Source organism: Somniosus microcephalus, chromosome 4, assembly GCF_052327205.1.
Source record: "Somniosus microcephalus isolate GS21.2 chromosome 4, FLI_Smic_1.0, whole genome shotgun sequence".
NCBI lineage: Eukaryota > Metazoa > Chordata > Chondrichthyes > Squaliformes > Somniosidae > Somniosus > Somniosus microcephalus.
Window position 1 is genome coordinate 315809081 of NC_140990.1, and position 23027 is coordinate 315832107.

The window sequence follows — 23027 nt, forward strand, 5'->3', positions numbered from 1 at the left end:
GAATCTAGAACTAGGGGGCATAGTTTCAGAATAAGGGGGCACCTTTTTAAAACTGAGACGAGGAGGAATTTCTTCTCTCAGAGGGTCGTAAATCTGTGGAATTCTCTGCCCCAGAGAGCTGTGGAGGCTGGGTCATTAAATACATTTAAGGTGGAGAGAGACAGATTTTTGAACAATAAGGGAGTGATGGGTTATGGGGAGCGGGCAGGGAAGTGGAGCTGAGCCCAAGATCAGATCAGCCACGATCTTATTGAATGGTGGAGCAGGCTCGAGGGGCCGAATGGCCGACTCCCGCTCCTGTTTCTTATGTTTGTTAGGCAAGGGTATTGATGGTTATGGAACCAAGGCGGGTAGACGGAGTTAAGGTGCAGATCAGCCATGATATGCTTGAATGGCGGAACAGGCTCGAGGGGCCGAATGTTCCTACGATGTACTTTGTTAAAACCGCTATGTAAATGCAAGTTGTTGTTTATCAGATGCCGGGTTGGGGCAGCAAGGAGAGTGCGTGTTTGTTCCTATATCTTTACAGCCTAGTACAGGAAACTCCTTTTTTTATCCGGCACCGACGGGACCGGCGTGGTGCCAGTTGATCAAAAAGTCCGGATTAGAGAGGTATACTTACTAAGGTACGAGAGCCCCGTACACGGCCACAGATCCAGGCATCCCTGTTGCATGGCAACAGGTGCAGGAACCCCGGTTACACGGCCACAGATCCAGGAACCCCAGTTACACGGCCACAGATCCAGGAACCCCGGTTACACGGCCACAGATCCAGGAACCCCGGTTACACGGCCACAGATCCAGGAACCCCGGTTACACAGCCACAGATCCAGGAACCCCGGTTACACGGCCAGAGATCCAGGAACCGGACTTTTTGATCAACTGGCACCACGCCGGTCCCGTCGGTGCCGGATAAAAAAAGAGTTTCCTGTACTAGGCTGTAAAGATATAGGAACAAACATGCTCTCTCCTTGCAGCACGGTGGCATAGTGGTTAGCACTGTTGCCTCACAGCACCAGAGACCCGGGTTCGAATCCGGCCTTGGGCGACTGTCTGTGTGGAGTTTGCACATTCTCCCCGTGTTTGCGTGGGTTTTCCCCGGGTGCTCCGGTTTCCTCCCACAGTCCAAAGATGTGCGGGTTAGGTTGATTGGCTATGATAAATTGACCCTTAGTGTTAGGGGGATTAAATAGGTGGGGTTACAGGGATAGGGCGGGACATGTGTTGGGGTTACGGGGATCGGGTGGGATATGTGTCGGTGCAGGCTCGATGGGCCGAAATGGCCTCTATCTGCACTGTGGGGTTTCTGTGATTCTGTGAACCCCGGTTACATGGCCACAGATCCAGGAACCCCGGTTACACGGCCACAGATCCAGGCGTCCCTGTTGCATGGCAACAGGTCCAGGAACCCCGGTTACACAGCCACAGATCCAGGAACCCCGGTTACACGGCCACTAATATGAAGTAAAACTTACCTGAACCTACTCCTGAATTTTGCCGGTTAAGAGAGATTTCCGGTTAGTTAGGTGCCAGTAAAAAGAGAGTTTCCTGTACCATTAAGTGCGCCACGTTGGCTCCATGTTAAAATGGCCGTAGATTGACTTGGTAAACCAGGCTCTGCAGTGTGAATCTGTTGCGACAACTTGGCTTGGCCACCTTTTCAAGCCTCACCCCAGGACTTGAGCACATCATCTAACTTGACACTCGAGCAGAGCACTGAGGGACTACCGCATGTGCCATCCTCAAAATGAGATCTGAAACCGATCCCCTCCATGGCCTCGCCCCCTCCCCTCCCTGTCTCTGTAACCTCCTCCAGCCCCACCACCCTCCCAGATCTCGATCTCTGCGCTCCTCCAATTCTGGCCTCTTGCACATCTCCCATTTCGTTGGTCACACAATTGGCAGCCGTGTCTTCAGCTGCCTGGGCCCTGAGCTCTAGAATTCCCTCCCTAAACCCCTTTATCTCTCTCTCTCTCCTTTTTAAGGCGTTCCTTAAAGCCTACCTCTTTTGGTCGCCGGTCCTAATATCTCCTCGTGTGGCTCGGTGTCACATTTTGTCTGATCACGCTCCCGTGACGAGCCTTGGGGACGTTTTTGCTACATTAAAGGTGCTATATAAATGCAAGTTGTTGTTGCTGAAACCTAGTCTGACACTCCAGCGTGCTACCGAGGGAGTTACTGCCCTGTCATTAGTACAATCTTTTCAGATGAGATACTAAACCGAAACCCATCTGGCTGTTCGGGCGGACGTGAAAGATCCTGTGGCTCCATTTTGGAGAGCAGCAGGGGGGAGCTCTCCTAGTGCCTCGGTCAATATTTCTTCCCTCAAACAGATGAAACCGGTCAGCCATCTTGTTGCCGTTGTGGGATCTTGCCCGTGCACAAAATGGCTGCTGCGTTTGCCTCCCAACAGTTCCTGCACTTCCGGGGGGGGGGGTTGGGGGTTACGTTGGGTTTTGATAGATTCACTCCCATTGTATAGCGTCCCAAGCAATGCTCCCGCTTAGCTGCGCGGTCATCTGCAAGGTCCCGCGCAGGCCGCGCACCGGCTTTTACGCTGTAGATCCCGCGCATGCGCCAAATTTTGAATGGGCCGCGCATCGGGAGAGGCAGGCCGCGCAGGAGGCAGTGCGGCTTACGGGAGGATGGAGAGATAAAGGGGTTTAGGGAGGGAACTCCAGAGTTCAGGGCCGAGGCAGCTGAAGACACGGCCGCCAATTGTGTGATGAATGAAATGGGAGATGTGCAAGAGGCACATTAATGATTTAGACAAGGGAACTAGATGTAATATCTCCAAATTTGCAGACGACACAAAGCTGGGTGGGCGTGTGTTCTGTGAGGAGGATGTCAAGAAACTCCAGGATGATTTGGACAGGCTGGGTGATTGGGCAGAAGCATGGCAGATGCAATATAACGTGGATAAATGTGAGATTATCCACTTTGGTGGCAAAAACAGGAAGGCAGATTATTATCTGAATGGCAATAGATTGGGAGAAGGGGAAGTGCAACGAGACCTGGGCGTCCTTGTGCACCAGTCCTTGAAGGTAAGCATGCAGGTGCAGCAGGCGCTTAAGAAGGCAAATGGTATGTTGGCCTTCGTAGCGAAAGGGTTTGAGTACAGGAACAAGGATGTCTTGCTGCAGTTGTACAGGGCCTTGGTGAGACCACATCTTGAGCATTGTGTGCAGTTTTGGTCGCCTTATCTGAGGAAGGATGTTCTTGCCATGGAAGGAGTTCAGCGAAGATTCACCAGGCTGATACCTGGGATGGCAGGAATGACGTATGAGGAGTGTTTGGGTCGATTGGGCTTGTACTCGCTGGAGTTTAGAAGAATGAGAGGGGATCTCATTGAAACTTCTAAAATTCTGACAGGACTGGACAGACTAGATGCAGGAAGGATGTTCCCGAGGTTGGGGAGTCCAGAACCAGGGGTCACAGTCTAAGGATAAGGGGGAGGCCATTTAGGACAGAAATGAGGAGGAATTTCTTCACCCAGAGAGTGGTGAACCTGTGGAATTCACTACCACAGAAGGCAGTAGAGGCCAATTCATTAAATATATTCAAGAAGGAGTTGGATATATTTCTTAAGGCTAAAGGGATCAAGGGGTATGGGGAGAAAGCAGGGACCGGGTACTGAATTTGGATGATCAGCCATGATCGCATTGAATGGTGGAGCGGGCTCAAGGGGCCGAATGGCCTACTCCTGCTCCGATCTTCTATGTTTCTATAGGCCAGAATTGGAGGAGCGCAGAGATCTCAGAGGGTGGTGGGGCTGAAGGAGGTTACAGAGACAGGGAGTGGGCGAGGCCATGGAGGGTATCGGTTTCACATCTCATTTTGAGGATGGTACATGCGGCACTCCCTCAGTGCTCCGCTCGAGTGTCAAGTTAGCTGATGTGCTCAAGTCTTGGGGTGAGGCTTGAAACAGTGACCCAATGGGCCCAATCCCTTCCTATTCACTCCCATTGTATAAAATTCTGTATTCAAGCCTAACTTTGACGCCAATCGTAGTCTGTCAGGTGGCCAGTCCCTGCTCCGGTTGACGGCACTTTGTTGAATCGTGTGTGTGTATATTTTGTGTCTTTCACAGCGACCCTCTTCTGAGATGGAAACTGGTTTCCACTGGCAGGAGGGTCGGTAACCAGAGGGCACAGATTTATGGTCATTGCCCAAAAGAGCCAGAGGGGGAGATGAGCAACGTCCCCGCCCCCCACCCCCCCCCAAAGATCCGCGGGCACGTTCGGGAGGTCGTGCGCAGGCCGCTCACCAGTTGGTGACGCTGGCGAAGATACCGCACAGCAAATTTCAGGGGGCCTTGCGCAGGGGAAAAAAAAAATTAGAGGGAACGTTGGAGATGAGGAGAATCTTTTTTATGCAGCGAGTTGTTGTGATCTGGAATGCGCTGCCTGAAAGGGCGGTGGAAGCAGATTCAATAGTAACTTTCAAAAGAGAATTGGATAAATACTTTGGAAATGAAAAATTTACAGGGCTACAGGGAAAAGAGCCTGAGGAGTGGGAATAATTGGCGAGCCCTTTCATAGAGCCGGCACAGACACGATGGGCCGAATGGCCTCCTCCTGTGCTGCATCATTCTACGATTCTATATATATGAAGCATTGAGACATTTCAAGAGTCGTGATGGGGTGCTAAATAAATGCCAGTCTCTGCTTTCATCGCACAAATGATACGGGGGTTGGGGGGGGAGGGGGAAGTTAATTATCTCCAGTCTTATTCAAATTATGTTGAGTTGAAGTGTTATTGGTTCAGGCGAGGAGCCGGCTCCCAGAGTATGTGACGTTATTGGAGGGCACCATGGGGAGATTCGAGGATGAATTGGTCTCTTCGCGTACGTCTGATGATCCGACAGAGGGGTTGGGACTTGCTGTCGAAATTGTGACGTGACGATTCCTTTTTTTAAGCGTCGATTGCATTGGCTGGAGCTCGTGACGTGGCCGTTGGCTGCGTCACTAGGCTGACTCACCCCTGTAGTGCTTGATGATAGATGGAGAAGGAAAAAAAAAACAGTCAACGATTCGTATTAAAGTAACTGCTGGGGGAGGAGGGGAAGGCGTGGGGGTGGGCGATAGGGAGAGTTGTCTCGGAAGGTGCTTGTGAGGAGGGGAGTGGAGTGGAGCGGAGGCGGGGGGATGCGGGTGTGCATTCAAGTTTCAGCCTGCGATCTGGCCATTCATGATTAATAAGTGCCACTCTCGCCTCGCAGCCAGAGATGCATTAGAGACACAGCTTCTGGCCTCTGAACAGAGATTCTCGTGCGGGCTCCGTCTCCATGACAACGGCCAAGTCGTTGGTTTGACAAGTGTAGCGTCAATGGCCCTTTCTCTCACTGGCGTAACAAAGGGTTTCAAGGCTGTAGAGGAAAACACAAGAGTTTGTTACCGAGTGTTTCAAGTGAGCGGAGAGTCATCTTTTATTTAATATGAAGCATGACTCACCTTTGCAGTGATTATTGAAGTCAAATTTGCCTTCTCCTTTTCTTAAGGTGTGACAAAAACCGATTTGATTTTTTGTTTTCCATTTTCAAACCAATTAACAGCGCTCGTAAATTGTTTTTCGGTTCCCCTCCTCTTCTCCCTGTTTCTGCTGACCAGAGGGTCGATAACCAGAGGACACAAATTTAAGATAATTGGCAAAAGAACCAGAGGGGAGATAATAATAGTAATAATTCAACTTTATTGTCATTGCACAAGTATATGAACAACGAAATGTGATCTTGCAAGCTCCCATGACTGGGAGAAGCAAAGCCGCTGCGTCCCGCCATTCCATTTCCACCATTCCGACAATCTTCAGCCCACCGCCCGGGCCTGTTCACCAGCCGCTCCTCCCAGGGCTCCTTCCGTGACCTTCTCACCAACCGCCCCTCCTCGGGGCTCCTTCCGTGACCTTCTGCACCTGGTCTTCCCTGATGGTCACCCTTCCCAGGTACTAACCAGGCCTGGCTCTGCTTAGCTTCCCAAGCCTTAGCCAGTGACCCTGTCCCTAGTCCCAGGAACAGGGATGAGGAGAATGTTCTTTTTTATATACACAGCGAGTTGTTGTGATCTGAAATGCGCTGCCTGAAAGGGCGGTGGAAGCACATTAAATAGTAACTTTCAAAAGAGAATTGGATAAATACTTCAAAAGGAAAAAAAATTGCCAATTCCCCCACCATCAACATCCTGGGGGTCACCATTGACCAGAAACTTAACTGGACCAGCTACGTAAATCTTCTTCTTAGGCAGTCCCTTGGAACCGAGGGTGACTTGCTTCCACGTTAAAAATGAGTTCTCAGGTGGCTGCTGAGTCCAATGTGGGACCAACAGTCTCTGTCACAGGTGGGGCAGACGATGGTTGAAGGGGTGGGTGGGTGGGGTGCTTGGGTTGATGTGCGCTCCTTCCGCTGTTTGCGCTTGGCTTCCGCTTGCTCCCGGCGAAGAGACTCGAGGTGTCCGGCACCTTCCCGGATGCTTCTCCTCCACTTTGTGCGGTCTTGGGCCAGGGATTCCCAGGTGTCGGTGGGGATGTTGCATTTTTTCAAGGAGGCTTTGAGGGTGTCCTTGAGCGTTTCCTCTGTCCACCTTAACTGGACGGGAACTTAACTGGACCTGCCACATACATACTGTGGCTACAAGAGCAGGTCAGAGGCTGGGTATTCTGCAGTGAGCGTCTCGCCTCCTGACTCCCCAAGGCCTTTCCACCATCTACAAGGCACAAGTCAGGAGTGTGAAGGAATACTCTCCACTTGCCTGGATGAGTGCAGCTCCAACAACACTCAAGAAGCTCAACACCGTCCAGGACAAAGCAGCCCGCTTGATTGGCACCCCATCCACCACCTTAAACATTCACTCCCTCCACCACCAGTGTACCATGGCAGCAGTGTGTACCATCTACAAGATGCACTGCAACATCTCGCCAAGGCTTCTTCGGCAGCACCTCCCAAAACCATGACCTCTACCACCTAGAAGGACAAGGGCAGCAGGCGCATGGGAACACCACCACCTCCAAGTCACACACCATCCTGACTTAGAAACATGTTGCCGATCCTTCATCGTCGCTGGGTCGAAATCCTGGAACGCCCTCCCTAACAGCACTGTGGGAGCACCATCACCACACGGACTGCAGCGGTTCAAGAAGGCAGCTCCCCACCACCTTCTCGAAGGCAATTAGGGATGGGCAATAAATGCTGGCCTTGCCAGCGACGCCCACATCCCATGAACGAATTTTAAAAAAAAGTAGCGACAATTTTATATTGATGGCCCCTAGTTTAGGGCTGCCCTGCCAGTGGCATTGTCTTTGCTACAGTTACCTTATTGGACCCCTTCATAATTTTTGAGACTTCCACCGGGTCACCCTGATGTGCCTCAATAAATCCGAGACTTGATGTTAGCGAAACAAAACAAGGCTTTTATTGACTTAGAAGGTAACACACAGAGGAGAATGTATCTTCCATCCAGAGGTCTGCCGTACTGGATGTGCTGCAGGCTGGGCCAGCTTACATAGGAGCCAGGTATGGGCGGAGCCCTACACACAGTACAATACAATGGAAATGAAACTGAAACCAACCACAGTCACAGGCAGAGAAATACTGATGAGTGATGAATGGAATATTTCATCACATTCACCCCTTCTATAGATTTAGTCTGTTCGGGGGTTTGATAGTCCTCTGCGACCGACGTGGCTGTTGTGGTGCCGCGGGTGTCGGCTGGGTGTCCCCGGTGGCCTCCTGGGTCTCTGCCGGGGGTGCCGCCAGGATTGTTGAAGGGGTAGTTGGTGGGGGTACCGTTGGTCGATGTTCTTCCGGGGGTGATGAAAGAGTAGTGGGTGGGTAAGAGTTGCTGTGGTCGTTGTTGCTGCTGTTGTCGTGGTTGTTGTCGTTACCGGCTGGGGCGACGTCTTTTATGGACACGGTGTCCTCCCTTCCGTCGGCGTGCCGGACATACGCGTATTGGGGGTTGGCGTGGAGTAGGTGCACTGACTCCACGAGAGGGTCCGTCTTGTGGCCCCTCACATGCCTTCGCACGAATACCGGACCTGGGGTGGAGAGCCATGACGGCATGGATACGCCTGAGGTGGATTTCCGGGGAAAGACATTCGCTCGTGAGGCGTGGCATTAGTGGCAGTACACAATAGCGACCGTATCGAATGGAGCACATCTGGGAGGACTTCCTGCCAGCGGGAGATAGGGAGGCCTTTGGTCCTTAGAGCTAGAGTGACTGCTTTCCATACTGTCCCGTTCTCTCGCTCCACTTGACCGTTACCCCGGGGGTTGTAGCTGGTGGTACGGCTCGTGGCGATCCCCCTGGACAGCATGTACTGGCGTAGCTCTTCACTCATGAAGGACGCCCCCCTATCCGTATGGATGTAGCTCGGCATACCGAACAGGCAGAACAGGCTGTTGAGGCATTTAATGACCGTGGCGCTGGTCATGTCTGGGCAGGGGAAGGCGAATGGGAAACGAGAGTATTCATCCACAATGTTCAGGAAGTAAACATTGCGGTCGACGGACGGGAGGGGGCCCTTGAAATCTAAGCTGAGCCGCTCAAAGGGCCGTGTAGCTTTGATTAAGTGGGCTCTATCTGGGCGGTAGAACCGAGGCTTGCACTCAGCACAAGTGCGACAGTTCCTGGTCAGGGACCGAACTTCCTCAATCGAGTAGGGTAAGTTGCGGGACTTTATGAAGTGGAACAGCCGCGTGACCCCTGGGTGGCAGAGGTCATTGTGGAGGGTCTGTAGCCGATCCCCGGTGGCGCTGGCACACATCCCTCGTGAGAGGGCGTCGGGGGATTCGTTAAGGGCCCCTGGCCGGTAAATGATGTCATAATCGAAGGTGGAGAGCTCGATCCGCCACCTAAGAATCTTATCATTTTTAATCTTCCCCCTCTGTTTATTATTGTACATAAACGCTACCGACCGCTAGTCGGTAAGTAGGGTGAAGCGTTTGCCGGCTAGGTAGTGGCGCCAGTGGCGCACTGCCTCCACGATGGCTTAGGCCTCCTTTTCTACGGAGGAGTGTCTGATCTCGGGCCCTTGGAGGGTCCTCGAGAAGAAAGCTACGGGCCGCCCCGCCTGGTTGAGGGTGGCCGCCAAGGCAAAGTCAGACGCATCACTTTCCACTTGAAAGGGAGTGTTCTCGTCCACTGCCTGTAGCGTGGCCCGCTCAATATCCTGCTTAATGCTTTTGAAGGCGGCATGGGCCTCAGCAGAGAGCGGAAAAGAGGATGCTTTCAAGAGGGGGCGGGCTTTGTCGGAGTAGTTGGGGACCCATTGGGAATAATAAGAAAATAACCCCAGGCACCTTTTCAGGGCTTTGGGAGTGTTGGGCAGGGGCAGCTCCCGTAGGGGGCGCAATCGGTCGGGGTCTGGTCCGATTTCCCCATTCTCCACCACGGTTGAGTTTTTGTGCGGTTTTCAGGAACCTCTCGAGGTTCGAGTCGTGATCCTGCTGGTTGTGACCGCAGATGGTGACGTTGTCGAGGTAGGGGAAGGTTGCCTGCAAGTGGTGGTCATCGACCATGCGGTCCATCTCCCTCTGGAAGACCGAGACCCCATTCGTCACCCCAAAGGGGACTCTGAGGAATTGGTAGAGGCGTCCGTTCGCCTCGAAGGCGGTGTACGGGCGGTCCTCTGGTCTGATAGGGAGCTGGTGGTACGCTGACTTGAGGTCGATGGTGGAGAACACCCGGTATTGGGCGATTTGGTTCACCATTTCTGATATGCGGGGTAGTGGGTAGGCGTCTAGTTGGGTGTACCTGTTGATCGTTTGGCTATAGTCGATCACCATCCGTTTCTTCTCGCTACCCCTTACCACCACCACTTGGGCGCGCCACGGGCTATTGCTGCGTTCAATAATGCGCTCTTTCAGGAGCCTGTCTACCTCAGTCGCGATAAACCGCCTGTCCTCCCAGCTGTACCTCCTGCTTTTGGTCGCTATTGGCCGGCAGTTAGGGGTAAGGTTCGCGAATAGCGAAGGCGGCTTTACCTTCAGGGTAGCCAGACCGCACACTGTGAGGGGCGGCTGGGACCCACCGTAATTGAGCGTGATGCTTTGGTGGTAGCACTGGAAATCCAGGCCCAAGATCACGCTCGCACATAGATTCTTCATGATTAATACTTTAAAATTATCGTATACAGTTCCGTTAACGGACAATTGTACCGTGCAGTAACCCATAATGGTCGATGTCTGGGTTTTATCAGCCATAGAGATGGTACCCCGAGTAGGGACCACCTTTAGGGAGAGTTGTTGTACCAGTTCAGGGTGGATAAAACTCTCCGTGCTTCCACTGTCAATTAAACATTTAACCCTGCACCCGTTTACCTCGATGTCCACCATTGATTTGGATAGCGGGTGCGGCCTGGTCTGGTCCACTGTGACCGATGCCACTGTAGGGCCCTGATCAAGACAAGATGGCGTCCACGCTGTCTGCTCACAAGATGGCGGACCCCACGAGGTCGGGCAAGATGGCGTCCAAGATGGCCGCTCCCACGGCGCACACGCGGCGGTGGCGGGTTTTCTGGCGGGGTTCCCTCTGCACACCTTCCCGAAGTGCCCCTTCTTACCGCACTTAAAGCAGGTGGTGCCTTTCGCCGGGCACAGGTTTCTGGTGTGCTTCGGCTGCCCGCAGAAGTAGCAGTTGGGGCCCCGACGCGTCGCGGCTGTCGTAGGGCTTCTGTGGGGAGAGCGGGGCCCCGACGGTGTCGGGCTGCCGGGCGGGGAAGATGCCTTCCAAGATGGCGGCGCCCTTGGTGCACACGTGGCGGCGTGGACGGCGCGGGCTGAAGAGTAGGCGTCCGAGTTTCTCTGGGCCACATCCAGGGATCGTGCTGTGTCCGCAGCCTGTTTCAGGTCCAATCCTGTTTTTTCCAGCAGTCTCTGCCAGATGTAAGTGGAGCTGAGGCCTGTGATAAAGGCATCGCGAACAAGCTCATCAGTGTACACTGCGGCTTTTACATCTTGGCACTTGCAGTCTTTGCCAAGCGTTTTCAGGGTGCCTAGGAACTCCTCCACCGATTCCCCAGGTCGCTGTGCGCGAGTAGCGAGCAGATGCCTAGCATACACCTCATTCGTAGGCTGCTGGTAATGCGCCTTTAAGATGTCGCAGGCGGCCGGGTACGTGTCGGCGTCTTGGATGAGGGGGTAAACCCGGTGGCTTACCCAATTCCGCAGAATTCCGAGTTTCATACTCGCAGCGTCCGTAGCGTCTTTGACGGCTGCGGAATTGTCCAGGAAGAATTCCATACACATAAACCAGTGTCCGAAGCGTGCCGATGCGTCCGAAGCATGCTGGTCCAAATCCAAACGTTCGGGTTTCAAGAGTTGATCCATTGTGTTGAAAATTAAGTCAATAAAATTGATGTGCCTCAATAAATCCGAGACTCGATGTTAGCGAAACAAAACAAGGTTTTTATTGACTTAGAAGGTAACACACAGAGGAGAATGTATCTTCCATCCAGAGGTCTGCCGTACTGGATGTGCTGCAGGCTGGGCCAGCTTACATAGGAGCCAGGTATGGGCGGAGCCCTACACACAGTACAATACAATGGAAATGAAACTGAAACCGACCACAGTCACAGGCAGAGAAATACTGATGAGTGATGAATGGAATATTTCATCACACACCCCTCACTCTTCCCTTTTCTAGAGCTTGACTGCATATGCCCAGCAGGCCAGTCAACTTCCAGAATACAAGTCTGACAGGAAGCTTCATCAGAAACGTCATGGCTGGACTGGAAAAGCCCTAGTATAGGGTTGTACTCCCATCACCACCCCCACACCTCTAAAGCTGTGTCCCAGTGAGTTGACTTCAATTTTGAGATAAGAAATAGGACCAGGAGTCGGCCATTTTGGCCCTTCTAGCCTGCTCCACCAGTCAATAAGATCATGGCTGATCTTCGACCTCAGCTCCACTTTCCTGCCCGATCCCCATATCCCTTGATTCCCCTAGTGTCCAAAAATCTATCGCTCTCTGAGGTCCTGTCTGCCCTCTCAGGTGAACGTAAAAGATCCCACGGCAGTATTCCGAAGTCGAGCAGGGGGAGTTTTCCCCAGTGTCCTGGCCAATATTTATTCCTTAACCAACATCACTTAAACCGCACCCCCCCCCCCCCACCTCTAGATTACCTGATCATTATTGTTTGTTAATAATTGACAGATGTGATGACATTTGCTAATTAGCATGTCTTTTAAAGGTAGGGCTGGGTCAAAATTTATACCTGATGGTTCTAAAACCTCCGAGGCCTTTATAGCTGGGACCGATGTCAAAATTTATACCTGATGGTTCTAAAACCTCCGAGGCCTTTATAGCTAGGACCGATGTTCCATCTTATTTTTTTTTTCGGTGCGTGGGCCCTTCGCGCATGTGCGATTTTTTTTCCCCATATGAAAGCCAGCGAGCAGCCTGCGCGGGACCTCCAGACTGTCGCGCAGCCACGCTGCTTAACGGGAAGGTTGACTACGACCCTGTCTCCTGTCATCTGAGATACTACACTCTGAAAACATTTTCACAAGTGCCGCCCGTGCCTCCACGGGGTCGTCACATCATCTGATTTTCCTCCTTTAACTAAAACAACAACGTCAGTGTTTTGCATCATAGAATCACAGAATAGCACAGCACAGAAGGAGGCCATTCGGCCCATCAAGTCTGTGCCAGCTCTTTTGAAGGGCAATCCATTTAGTCCTACTCCCTCGCTCTTTCCCCATATCACTGCAATATTTTCTCCTTTGAGTATTTATCCAGTTTCCTTTTGAAGGCGATTATTGAATCTGTATCCACCACTCCATCAGGCAGCGCATTCCAAATCCTAACCACTCGATGTGTAAAAAGTTTTTCCTCATGTCGCCTCTGGTTCTTTTGCCAATCACCGTAAATCTGTGCCCTCTGGTTACCGACCCTTCAGCCACTGGGAACAGTTTCTCTTTATTTACTCTCTCTAAACCCTTCATGATTTTGAACACCTCCATCAAATCTCCTCTTAATCTTCTCTGCTCGAAGGAGAAAAACCCCAGCTTGTCCAGTCTATCCACGTAACTGTAATCCCGCATCCCTGGAACCATTCTTGTAAATCCCCTCTGCACCCTCTCCAAAGCCTTCACCTCCTTCCTAAAGTGCGGTGCCCAGAATTGAACACAATGCTCCAGCTGAGGCCGAACCTGTGTTTTATAAAGGTTTAGTAAAACAACACTAGTTAGGCCTCAGCTGGCATCGCCAGCAGCTAATAAGTCTCCCTATTGCAGAACAACAAGACGAATTCTGATTTAAACAAGTTAGAGAACTGACTGCACAAATTTGCATCTGCAGTATTTTGCTTTTGTTTTCCACAAATTTTGCTGTTGATTCTAGGTTATTAGAACTATTACACAGAAGATTGTGTGTCTCAGACCGACGTGCAATCTGTTCTCTGGACATAGCCAGTTAACTGGGTCAAGCATATGAAGGAGCGAGTTCTTCACACCAGAGAGGGTTGTTGTGATCTGGAACGCGCTGCCTGAAAGGGTGGAAGCAGATTCCAGAGGAACTTTCAAAAGACAATTGGACATGTATTTGAAGAGGATTCATTCCCAGGGTTATGGGGGAAAAAGCTGGGGCGAGGGGCCAAATTGGAGAGCTGTTTCAAAGAGCCGGCACAGGCACGATGGGCCAAATGGCCTCCGTCTGTGCTGTAAGATTCTGTGATTCTATCTCATTGCTGTCTGTGGGAGCTTGCTGTGTGCAAATTGGCAGCTGTGTTTACATTACAACAGTGACTACACTTAAAAAAAAATACTCCATTGGCTGTAAAGCTTTTTGGGATGACCCGAGGTGGTGAAAGGCGCGATATAAGTTTTCTCTTCTTTCTATCTCTCTCTCCCTCTCTCTCCCCCCTCTCTCCCCCCCTCTCTCCCCCCCTCTCTCTCCCCCTCTCTCTCCCCTCCATCTCTCCCCTCCATCTCACCCCTCCATCTCACCCCTCCCTCACCCCTCCATCTCCCCCTCCACCCCCCCTCCATCCCCCCCTCTCATCCCCCCTCTCTCCCCCCCTCTCTCCCCCCACTCTCTCCCCCCCTCTCCCTCCCCCCTCTCTCCCCCCCTCTCTCCCCCCTCTCCCCCCTCTCCCTCCCCCCCTCTCCCCCCCTCTCTCCCCCCTCTCCCCCCCTCTCTCCCCCCCTCTCTCCCCCCCTCTCCCCCTCCCTCTCCCCCTCTCCCCCCCTCTCCCCCCTCTCCCCCCTCTCCCCCCCTCTCCCCCCACTCTCTCCGCCCACTCTCCCCCCCCACTCTCCCCCCCTCTCTCCCCCCTCTCTCTCCCCCCCTCTCTCTCCCCCCTCTTTCTCCCCCTCTCTCCTCTCTCTCTCCCCCTCTCTCTCTCCCCCTCTCTCCCCCCCTCTCTCCCCCCTCTCTCCCCCCCCTCTCTCCCCTCTCTCTCTCTCTCTCTCTCTCTCCCCCTCTCTCTCTCTCTCCCCCTCTCTCTCTCCCCCCCTCTCTCCCCCCTCTCTCCCCCCCCTCTCTCCCCCCCTCTCTCCCCCCCTCTCCCCCACCTCTCCGCCCCCCCCTCTCCTCTCCCCCTCTCAATTTTCAATTCAATTCAATTCAAATCGCTTTATTGGCATGACAAGGTACATCTTATGTTGCCAAAGCATCGAAAAACATTCATGGTTGTACACAAAAATACAGATCTATCCATACAGTGTACAAACAGATATATCCCTGAGTGTATAAATATACATTCATATAATTTGTATATACTCTTTTCTTATATTTAGTGGTTGTCCCTCTGTTTATGGCAAGCTGTAACGTAGTGTGCCGCTAAGGTTACACAATTTCTCTCTTCCCCTAGTAGGTATGGGAGTTTTTGGTCGTCATTCAAATTTCTGAATTCCGGGCATATTTTTGTGAATTTTGGGTAGAAATTCTCCCTTATGCCCTGATATTTTCTACAAGCTGTGAGGAAGTGCATCTCTGTCTCCACCACTCCCTGACTGCAGTGAGAGCATATCCTGTCCTCTCTTGGTAGCCGGGTCTGCCTGTGTCTACCTTTTTCGATCGCCAGGCTATGTTCACTAAGTCTGTACATTGTCAAGGTTTTTCTCAGTTTGCTATCCTTTACCCTGGTCAGGTAATCAGCCATGTTGTATTGTCTGTTTAGGGCCAAGTAGCATTTGAGTTTGCTTTGGGTTTTTGTTGTTTCTGCCCAATATGACAGATATTTTTCCTTTTGCTTAGCGACGATTGTGTTGGGTCGAATTCTTTGTGTTACGCTGTCACTGTCCTGGGGCTGGTTATTGTTAGTAGTGTTAGTAGTTACTTCACTGAGTCCCAGGACTAGTTGACTGAGGGTATTCTTCTTTATGGTCCTCTCTTGGCATTTCAGGGCTTCGTAATGATAGCATTGGGGGTTGCTCATTTCTAGGTGTTTCCAAAATTTGGTGGCTCTTTTTTGGATAGTGATTATTAATGGATATTGGCCTAGTTCTGCCCTGCATGCATTGTTTACGGTTTTCCTTTGAGTCCGGAGGATACTTTTACAGAATTCTGCATGTAGGATCTCAATTGGATGTTTGTCCCATTTTGCAAGTTCTTGTTGTGTTAGCGGTCCCCTCTCTCTCTCTCCCTCCCTTTCTCCCTCTCTCTCTCCCCCTCTCTCTCTCCCCCTCTCTCTAAGAACATAAGAACATAAGAAATAGGAGCAGGAGTAGGCCAATTGGCCCCTCGAGCCTGTTCCGCCATTCAATAAGATCATGGCTGATCTGATCCTAACCGCCAATCCACTATGACAGGACTATCTCCTGAATCTAACAGAATTAGACACACGAAACAGGAGCAGGATCAGGCTACACGGCCCCTGGGCCCGCTCCACTACCCACAGGGCCATGACCGATCCAAACCTAGACTCATGTCCAAATTCCTGCCCGCTCCCCGTAACCCTTAATTCCCTTTTCTTCTAGGAAACTGTCTATTTCTGTTTTAAATTTATGTAATGATGTAGCTTCGACAGTGTAAAGTCTGTGGCCTAGAAATTGAGTTTGCGCTGCGCCAGGGCTTTAGCGCCGGAAGTTAGCGCCGGCGCTAAGTCCCTCTGCGCGCGCCAAAAATTCAGTAGCGCCGCGCCCAAACGGCTGCCGGCGCTACTGAAGGGTTTTAGCGCCTGAAAACTGGCGCAACGCGCCGCATTGTGGCGCTATTCCGGCGCTGCGGCGCCCGCTGCGGTGCGGCAGGCTCGGGAAGTGCAGGCCTCCTCCTTCCGTTAAGGAGGAGCTGCCTGCACCCGGCCGCGGCCCGCGCAAATCTCTTCAAAAATGAGCCCGGCACCTCGGACAAGTGCCGGGCTTGCATTTGTTCCGGGGGGGGGGGGTGGGAGAAGTCCGGGGAGGGAGCTGCGGGCAGGCGGCCGGCGGGAAAGCGGCCGGCCGCCGCGCCTCCTTAAAGCGCCGGCGCAGACTCCGGCAACACTCGTTTGCCGGAGTCTTAGTTGCGGCTGCCACTGGCGAGGCGGCCGCAACTGAATTTCGGCTTGGGGCCGGGTTACCACGGCAACCGGGACGCTGCGCACACCGATGACGTCATCGGTGCCGGCGCAGCGCTACCGGTCTACCGCCGCGGAAGGGCCCCAGGCAATTTAGGACCCGGCGCCAATTGCAGCGCTAGGCCCTCTAGCGCCGCAAAATCGGTGCTAAGGGCACTGAATTTCTAGGCCTGTGGGCTGTTTAGTTAATTAATACACAGACTCCAAGAGTAACTTAAAACAGGACTTTACTATTCGAAGGTCAGGGCGAATCTGCCAAATAAATCCTGACACAGCACTTATATACCGGTGTGGTCACCGTCGGTATTACAGTATACAGAAGCCAACAAAGTAGTGCCACACCTAAAATAGTTCTCTTAAAGGTGAACGGTTACATACAATGGTTTTCTTAAAGGTAGACGGATACATACACTACAATCCTCCCTTTTTAGCTTACAACATACTTAGTCCCCCATTAAACATAACATATATTCAACTTCATGTAAAACAATTCACAGGTATAATCTATGCGGGAAAAAGTTTACAGATTCAGTCTCTGCGGGAACAGTTCACAGATTCAGTCTCTGGTCTTGACTCGGTCCGAACAACATCTCTGTGGTGTAGCCGGTTCACATTGCTAGCGTGACTCATCCAATAGTCTTTCCCTTGACTTAACAGCTTGAACTTCCGTCCTGCTGAACCAGCAGTGCTGACTTTTACAAACAGCTGGACTGCCTTGGTAATTTTTCCTACTTGCCAACTGATTTGGCTCCCTTCGTAGGGCCCACGTACATGATCTGGTAGAAGTGATAATGACTTAGATGGTTATCACTTTCTGCTTCGTCTTTTTCTTTTCTGCTTCTTGGAGACTCTCGGGGCTCCCTTATCAGCTGCCAGCTGTAGCGCCACCATCTCCCTATGTTCCTTAGACTTTAAGTGCTTCATCCTGATTTCTGCACTTTGGGAGTTTTCATCACAAGCTGGGCAGACCAAGTCCTCGTAATATTCCGTGTCACTCAACAGGTCATGGTAATATTCGGTGTCGTCCTGAACTAGTCTAGCGAGGGGGCCTGCTACTTCTTCCTTACCCAACTGGACGTTAGCCGACTGTTGTTCCCTCCTTAGACATCTTTCCTGAAGAGACTTCTTCATGCGTTCATATTCATCCCGCTCTTCCTGGGTTTCCTGCCAATCCTTCACTAATGACCTCATTTGTGATTCCAATACTTCCCCTTCCATCGGGGATTGATTGATCGGGCTATTCAATCCTTCTACTGGAGCAGCTGTTTCAACATTCTGTAGTTCACATTGACGTGATTCAGCGTACTTTCGGCAGCCCCGTAAAATCTGTGTTGCAACCTCAACTATTCCCCAAACTTTTGAGAGCTCCGAACCCCTTCCCTTTGAAGATTGAAGCTCGTGTTCAAATGGTTCCCATTGCAGAGTCTTGTCTCTCAGCATATGAAGGAGTTGGCTGACCGTTAACTCTTCCACGGGGACCCTGTGGATCAGAGTCTCCTCCATTTCATCCACCTTTTCCTCCAATGCTTTCACCTTTTTTTCCTCTTGTACTTTGGCTTTAAGCGCTCGGAGAAGTTGCGCCTTGATGCTCTCTAGCTCATGTTCAGGGGCCATTCTTACAGTCTCTGTGTTTCTTACAGTTGCCTTTTCTTTCACTGAAAGAATTCCCAGTTGAATCTGTTCTTCAAGTTGTTGAACCTCGGTCATTGCCGCCTCATATTTGTCTTGGGTTTCCTTCAATATTTTTATGAGTTCTTGGACATCTTGACTTTCATGTTCTGCCATGTCTTTCACCTCTAATTTCTCATCTATGGATGGAACTTCTACCGATGAGTCTGTCTTGGCCTTGAGCTCATCAAGGATTTCCTGCAGCCTTTGGACTTCTTGCTCATGTTCAACCTTTAGTTGCTCATATGCTTCCACTGAAACTAGCTTTTCGGAGGTTGCCGAGTTAACCCCCTCCAGGATTGTAACCTGGGCCTGTTCATACTGTTCCTTCAACTTCTCAAACTCTGCTTGTAAGGAGTCGTAGAGAAGAACTGGAATAAAATCCTGGCTTCCTGAAGATTCCTCTTCATTTGCTTCTTTCTGCAAATATTCTAACTCCTGAACATCATAAGGGAGATGTGATCGGTGATTGGTCACGATGGCTCTATGGTCGCTCTCTGCTTGAGCTAGCTGCTTCTGTTGTCTTTCCAGATTCTCCCATTCGGTGTCATAGAACTTTTTCATTGTTTTCATCTCTTGTACGAGACGGTAACTCAATTGTTCTAATTGTTGTCGTAATTTGAAATAAAGTTGAGTCCGAGCTCGGTGTTCTTCCGTCATGGATATGTCCTTAAACTGAACAGACTCAGAATTCTCTGTCAAACTATGTTGTCGTTGTTCGGTGGAGATCTGTTCTGAAACTTTGTTCTTCTCTGGAGCATAAGCCTTTCTGCATGCCTTCGTTTTTCCAACCTTAGTCGGCAAGTCCATTTTAGCCTTGTCTTTCACATTTGGGTTGGTCTTATCGTCATCCGATTCAGAATCTGAGCTGATTGTCTGCACCGAGTCCTCACTCGTTATGGCTTTTAGATAGTGCCATTCCATGTCTATTTTCTTGATCCACTCCCATCCTAGAAGTGGTGGTCCTCCCTCAGGTAGTACGTATAAGTTCATTCTTGGGTGTTCTTTACCCCTATCTCTCACCTTGACTCTTATCTTTCCCATGGGGTATACTTTATGCCCCGTGTATGTCTGCAATACGAACTTGGTATCTCTTAAGGGTATATGTGAGAATAGCTGGTGGTAATCCCTTCGATTTATGACTGATAGAGCTGATCCAGTGTCCAACTCCATTTTCACTTGGACTCCAGCTATTTTTAGCATGACCCAGATAGTTTGTAGGTCAGCTTCCTTACTCACATTGTGAATTCTCAGACTACCCAGCTCCTGGCCGTTTGGGTCTGAGTCCGAATTCTGTTCGTCTGAACTCTTCTCAGCCACCTTGTGTACCTTGTACTTTTCCTGTGATGGCTTCCTTTGGTTGTTGGTCTTCTTCCCTGACCGGCATACCTTAGCTATGTGACCCAGTTTGCCACATTTCCTACATTCCTGGTTCTTAAACCAGCATTGGTTCTGGTCGTGTGTTGTCTTCCCACAACGATAGCATTTTGTTGTTGTCGAGGTAATTTGATCCACACTGAGTGCCGCTGTCTTTAGCTGCATTTCCGCAGTTCCCTTCGCTGCGGCTTCGTGCGATGCTGCAATAAGGACAGCCCTGTCAAGTGTAAGGTCGTTCTCTTCGAGTAGTCGCTTTTGCGTTCCTTCCTTTGCCAATCCGCACACGAACTTGTCTCGCAATGCCTCTGTCAGATTCCCTCCAAACTGGCAGTATTTCGCTAGTCTACGCAGTTCGACCAAGTATTCTGCGTTGCTTTCGTCTTTCCGTTGCGTTCTCGCATAGAATTTGAATCGTTCCGCCAACATCAACGGTGTGGGGTTCAAGTGATCCTTCAGAACAGCCACAATATCATCGAAAGTCTGATCCGCCGGTTTAGCCGGTGATAGTAGATGCTTCAAGAGCCCGTATGTCTTCGCGCCCATCGAGTTTAGCAAGGTTATAGCTTTGTCATCTTCTTCTATTTTATTGGCCTCACAATAGATCTCAATGCGTTCCACATACGTGGCCCAGTCTTCTACCTCGGAATTAAAATCGTTGATGTTACCACGCTTAGGCATCTTCCTCTCTTCCTGATAAACACCACGAATTATTTCTTTAAAAATTTTTTTTTTTCCCAAGATGGCGGTTCCCGCGAAAATGGCGGTTTCCCGCGCTTATCTTCTCTCCCCGCCCACTTCAATGGCAGTTTCCCGCTTCTGTCTTCTTCCCCGCCTAATGGCGGCTTCCCACGTTTCTTCCCTGGCGGGAGGGGTACACTTTCCCCACGGGCGACGGCCGCTGGCTTTCAGGTTCACAGCCTGCGCGTCGGCTTCAGTGCTTTCCCTTTTCTCGGCAGGGCAACCGGTGCTGGGTACACCCCATTGACGGCGAACAGTTTCAGCCGCTGGGCTGGCTCTCGCTCAGTTCCTCTTGCTTGGGCTCTGTCTCTCTCCCGCTCGCTCGGCTCTACCGGCGCTGGGTACACCCCGTTGACGGAGAACAGTTTCAGCCGCTGGACTGGCTCTCGCTCAGTCTCCCTTGCTCGGGCTCTGTCTCTCTCCCGCTCGCTCGGCTCTACCGGCGCTGGGTACACCCCGTTGACGGAGGACAGTTTCAGCCGCTGGACTGGCTCTCGCTCAGTCTCCCTTGGTCGGCTCTGCCTCTCCCGCTCGCTCGGCTCCCAATCGTGCCTCCCAGCCCTCTCGCAGTCCGGTGCTTCCCTCCCCGGCTGCGGCTGAGTTTATCTCTTCCCACGCCTACGTTCCCGGTCGCAGCGCTTCGTGGCTTCGGTCGCTGCCCGGCCTTTTTCGCCGGTCGCGGTCTAGCTGTCTCACGACGCCGTTGCGTCCCCCAGCCTGTCTGTACCGCGGCTTCCTTGCTCCACGCTGCCCCAGGCTCAGCGCCTCTGGACCCGACTTCTGTCCGGCTCCTTTCCCCCTCGACCGTGGTCGAGTGCACCGCCCTTATCCTCCGGTTATTCTTTTTACTTTCCCTTACAGTCACCGTGGCCGCCTTGCTTCTCGTGCTGATCGGCTCACTCCTCACCGTGGCAGAAGGGACAGTCAGTGCCTGTTGCTGATGGAAGTCTTTGTCTCTAAATTCTTCCTCCTTTCTAGTTCTGCAGCCTCGAGTTTTCGCCCAGCAGAACGACGAGGGCGGTTGCCTCTTCTCGACGCTCGTTAACTGCTTCGGAAGTATTGTTGCCGCAGGGTACGATCTGACTCGTCGCCACTGTAAAGTCTGTGGGTTGTTTAGTTAATTAATACACAGACTCCAAGAGTAACTTAAAACAGGACTTTACTATTCGAAGGTCAGGGCGAATCTGCCAAATAAATCCTGACACAGCACTTATATACTGGTGTGGTCACCGTCGGTATTACAGTATACAGAAGCCAACAAAGTAGTGCCACACCTAAAATAGTTCTCTTAAAGGTGAACGGTTACATACAATGGTTTTCTTAAAGGTAGACGGATACATACACTACAGACAGCTTGTTGGGGCAGCATATTCCATGAACCTACCACCCTCTGAGTGAAGTAGTTCCTCCTCATCTCAGTTTTGAAAGAGCAGCCCCTTATTCTAAGACTATGCCCCCTAGTTCTAGTTTCACCCATCATCTGGAACATCCTCCCTGCATCCACCCGATCCAACCCCTTCTCTCTCTCCCCTTCTCTCTCTCCCCTTCTCTCTCTCCCCCTCTCTCTCTCCCCCTCTCTCTCTCCCTCTCTCCCCCCCTCTCTCCCCCCTCTCTCCCTCCCTCTCTCCCTCCCTCCCTCTCATCCTTCCTGCATCCACCCGATCCAACCCCTTCTCTCTCTCCCCCTCTCTCTCTCCCCCTCTCTCCCCCTCTCTCTCTCCCCCCTCTCTCCCCCCCTCTCTCCCCCACTCTCTCCCCCCTCTCTCCCCCCCTCCCCCCTCTCTCCCCCCTCTCTCTCTCCCTCCCTCCCTCCCCCCTCCCTCCCTCCCTCTCTCCCTCCATCTCTCCCTCCCTCCCTCTCTCCCCCCTCTCTCTCTCCCTCTCTCTCTCTTTCTCCCCCCTCTCTCTCCCCCTCTCTCTCTCTCTCTCTCCCCCCTCTCTCTCTCCCCCCCTCTCTCCCCCCCTCTCTCCCACCCCTCTCTCTCCCCCCTCTCTCTCTCTCTCCCCCCTCTCTCTCTCTCTCTCCCCCCTCTCTCTCTCCCCCCTCTCTCCCCCCTCTCTCCCCCCCCTCTCTCTCCCCCCCTCTCTCCCCCCTCTCTCTCCCCCCCTCTCTCCCACCCCCTCTCTCTCCCCCCTCTCTCTCTCTCCCCCCCTCTCTCTCTCCCACCCCCTCTCTCTCCCACCCCCTCTCTCTCCCCCCCCCCCTCTCTCTCTCCCCCCCTCTCTCTCTTCCCCCCCTCTCTCTCCTTGGTCAATTACGGCCTGGTTTGTGACTAATTTTTTTTTCTCCTGTGTTAAATTAAGAGGTGGTCGAGGTGAACGTCTCAGTATCAAAACTAAAAGGATATTCTTTATTTATTTTAGATGGACTCTTTGGACACTGTCAGGATGCCTTTCTGCCAGCCAGGACCCGGTACGACATATCCGCTGCCGTCCTACAACGACTGCAGGAGGTGTTAAAGCACCTGATGGTACAAGGTATAAATCACAGAAGATCGAGGATAGTCAGCTGCTGTTCCAACCATTCAATTATAAAGGGCCCATTCACTCCCACTGTACAGAATCCCAATGGGCCCATTCACTCCCGTTGTGCAGAATTTCAATGGGCCCATTCACTCACGTTGTATGGAATCCCAATGGACCAAACCCCTTCCCGTTCACTCCTATTATACAGAATCCCAATGGGCCCATTCCCTTCCCATTCACTCCCACTGTACAGAATCCCAATGGACCAAATCCCTTCCCATTCACTC

General features: G+C 51.8%; 1 protein-coding gene across 1 annotated transcript in view; it reads left to right on the forward strand.

The window, feature by feature from the left end:
* The window catches only part of LOC147120628 (receptor-type tyrosine-protein phosphatase-like N), a 395267-nt gene that overhangs the window by 98213 nt on the left and 274027 nt on the right, over window positions 1-23027 (forward strand). The window contains 1 exon segment of the mRNA XM_085986775.1: window positions 22639-22752. Within this exon segment, the coding sequence (XP_085842901.1) occupies window positions 22639-22752 (114 nt within the window).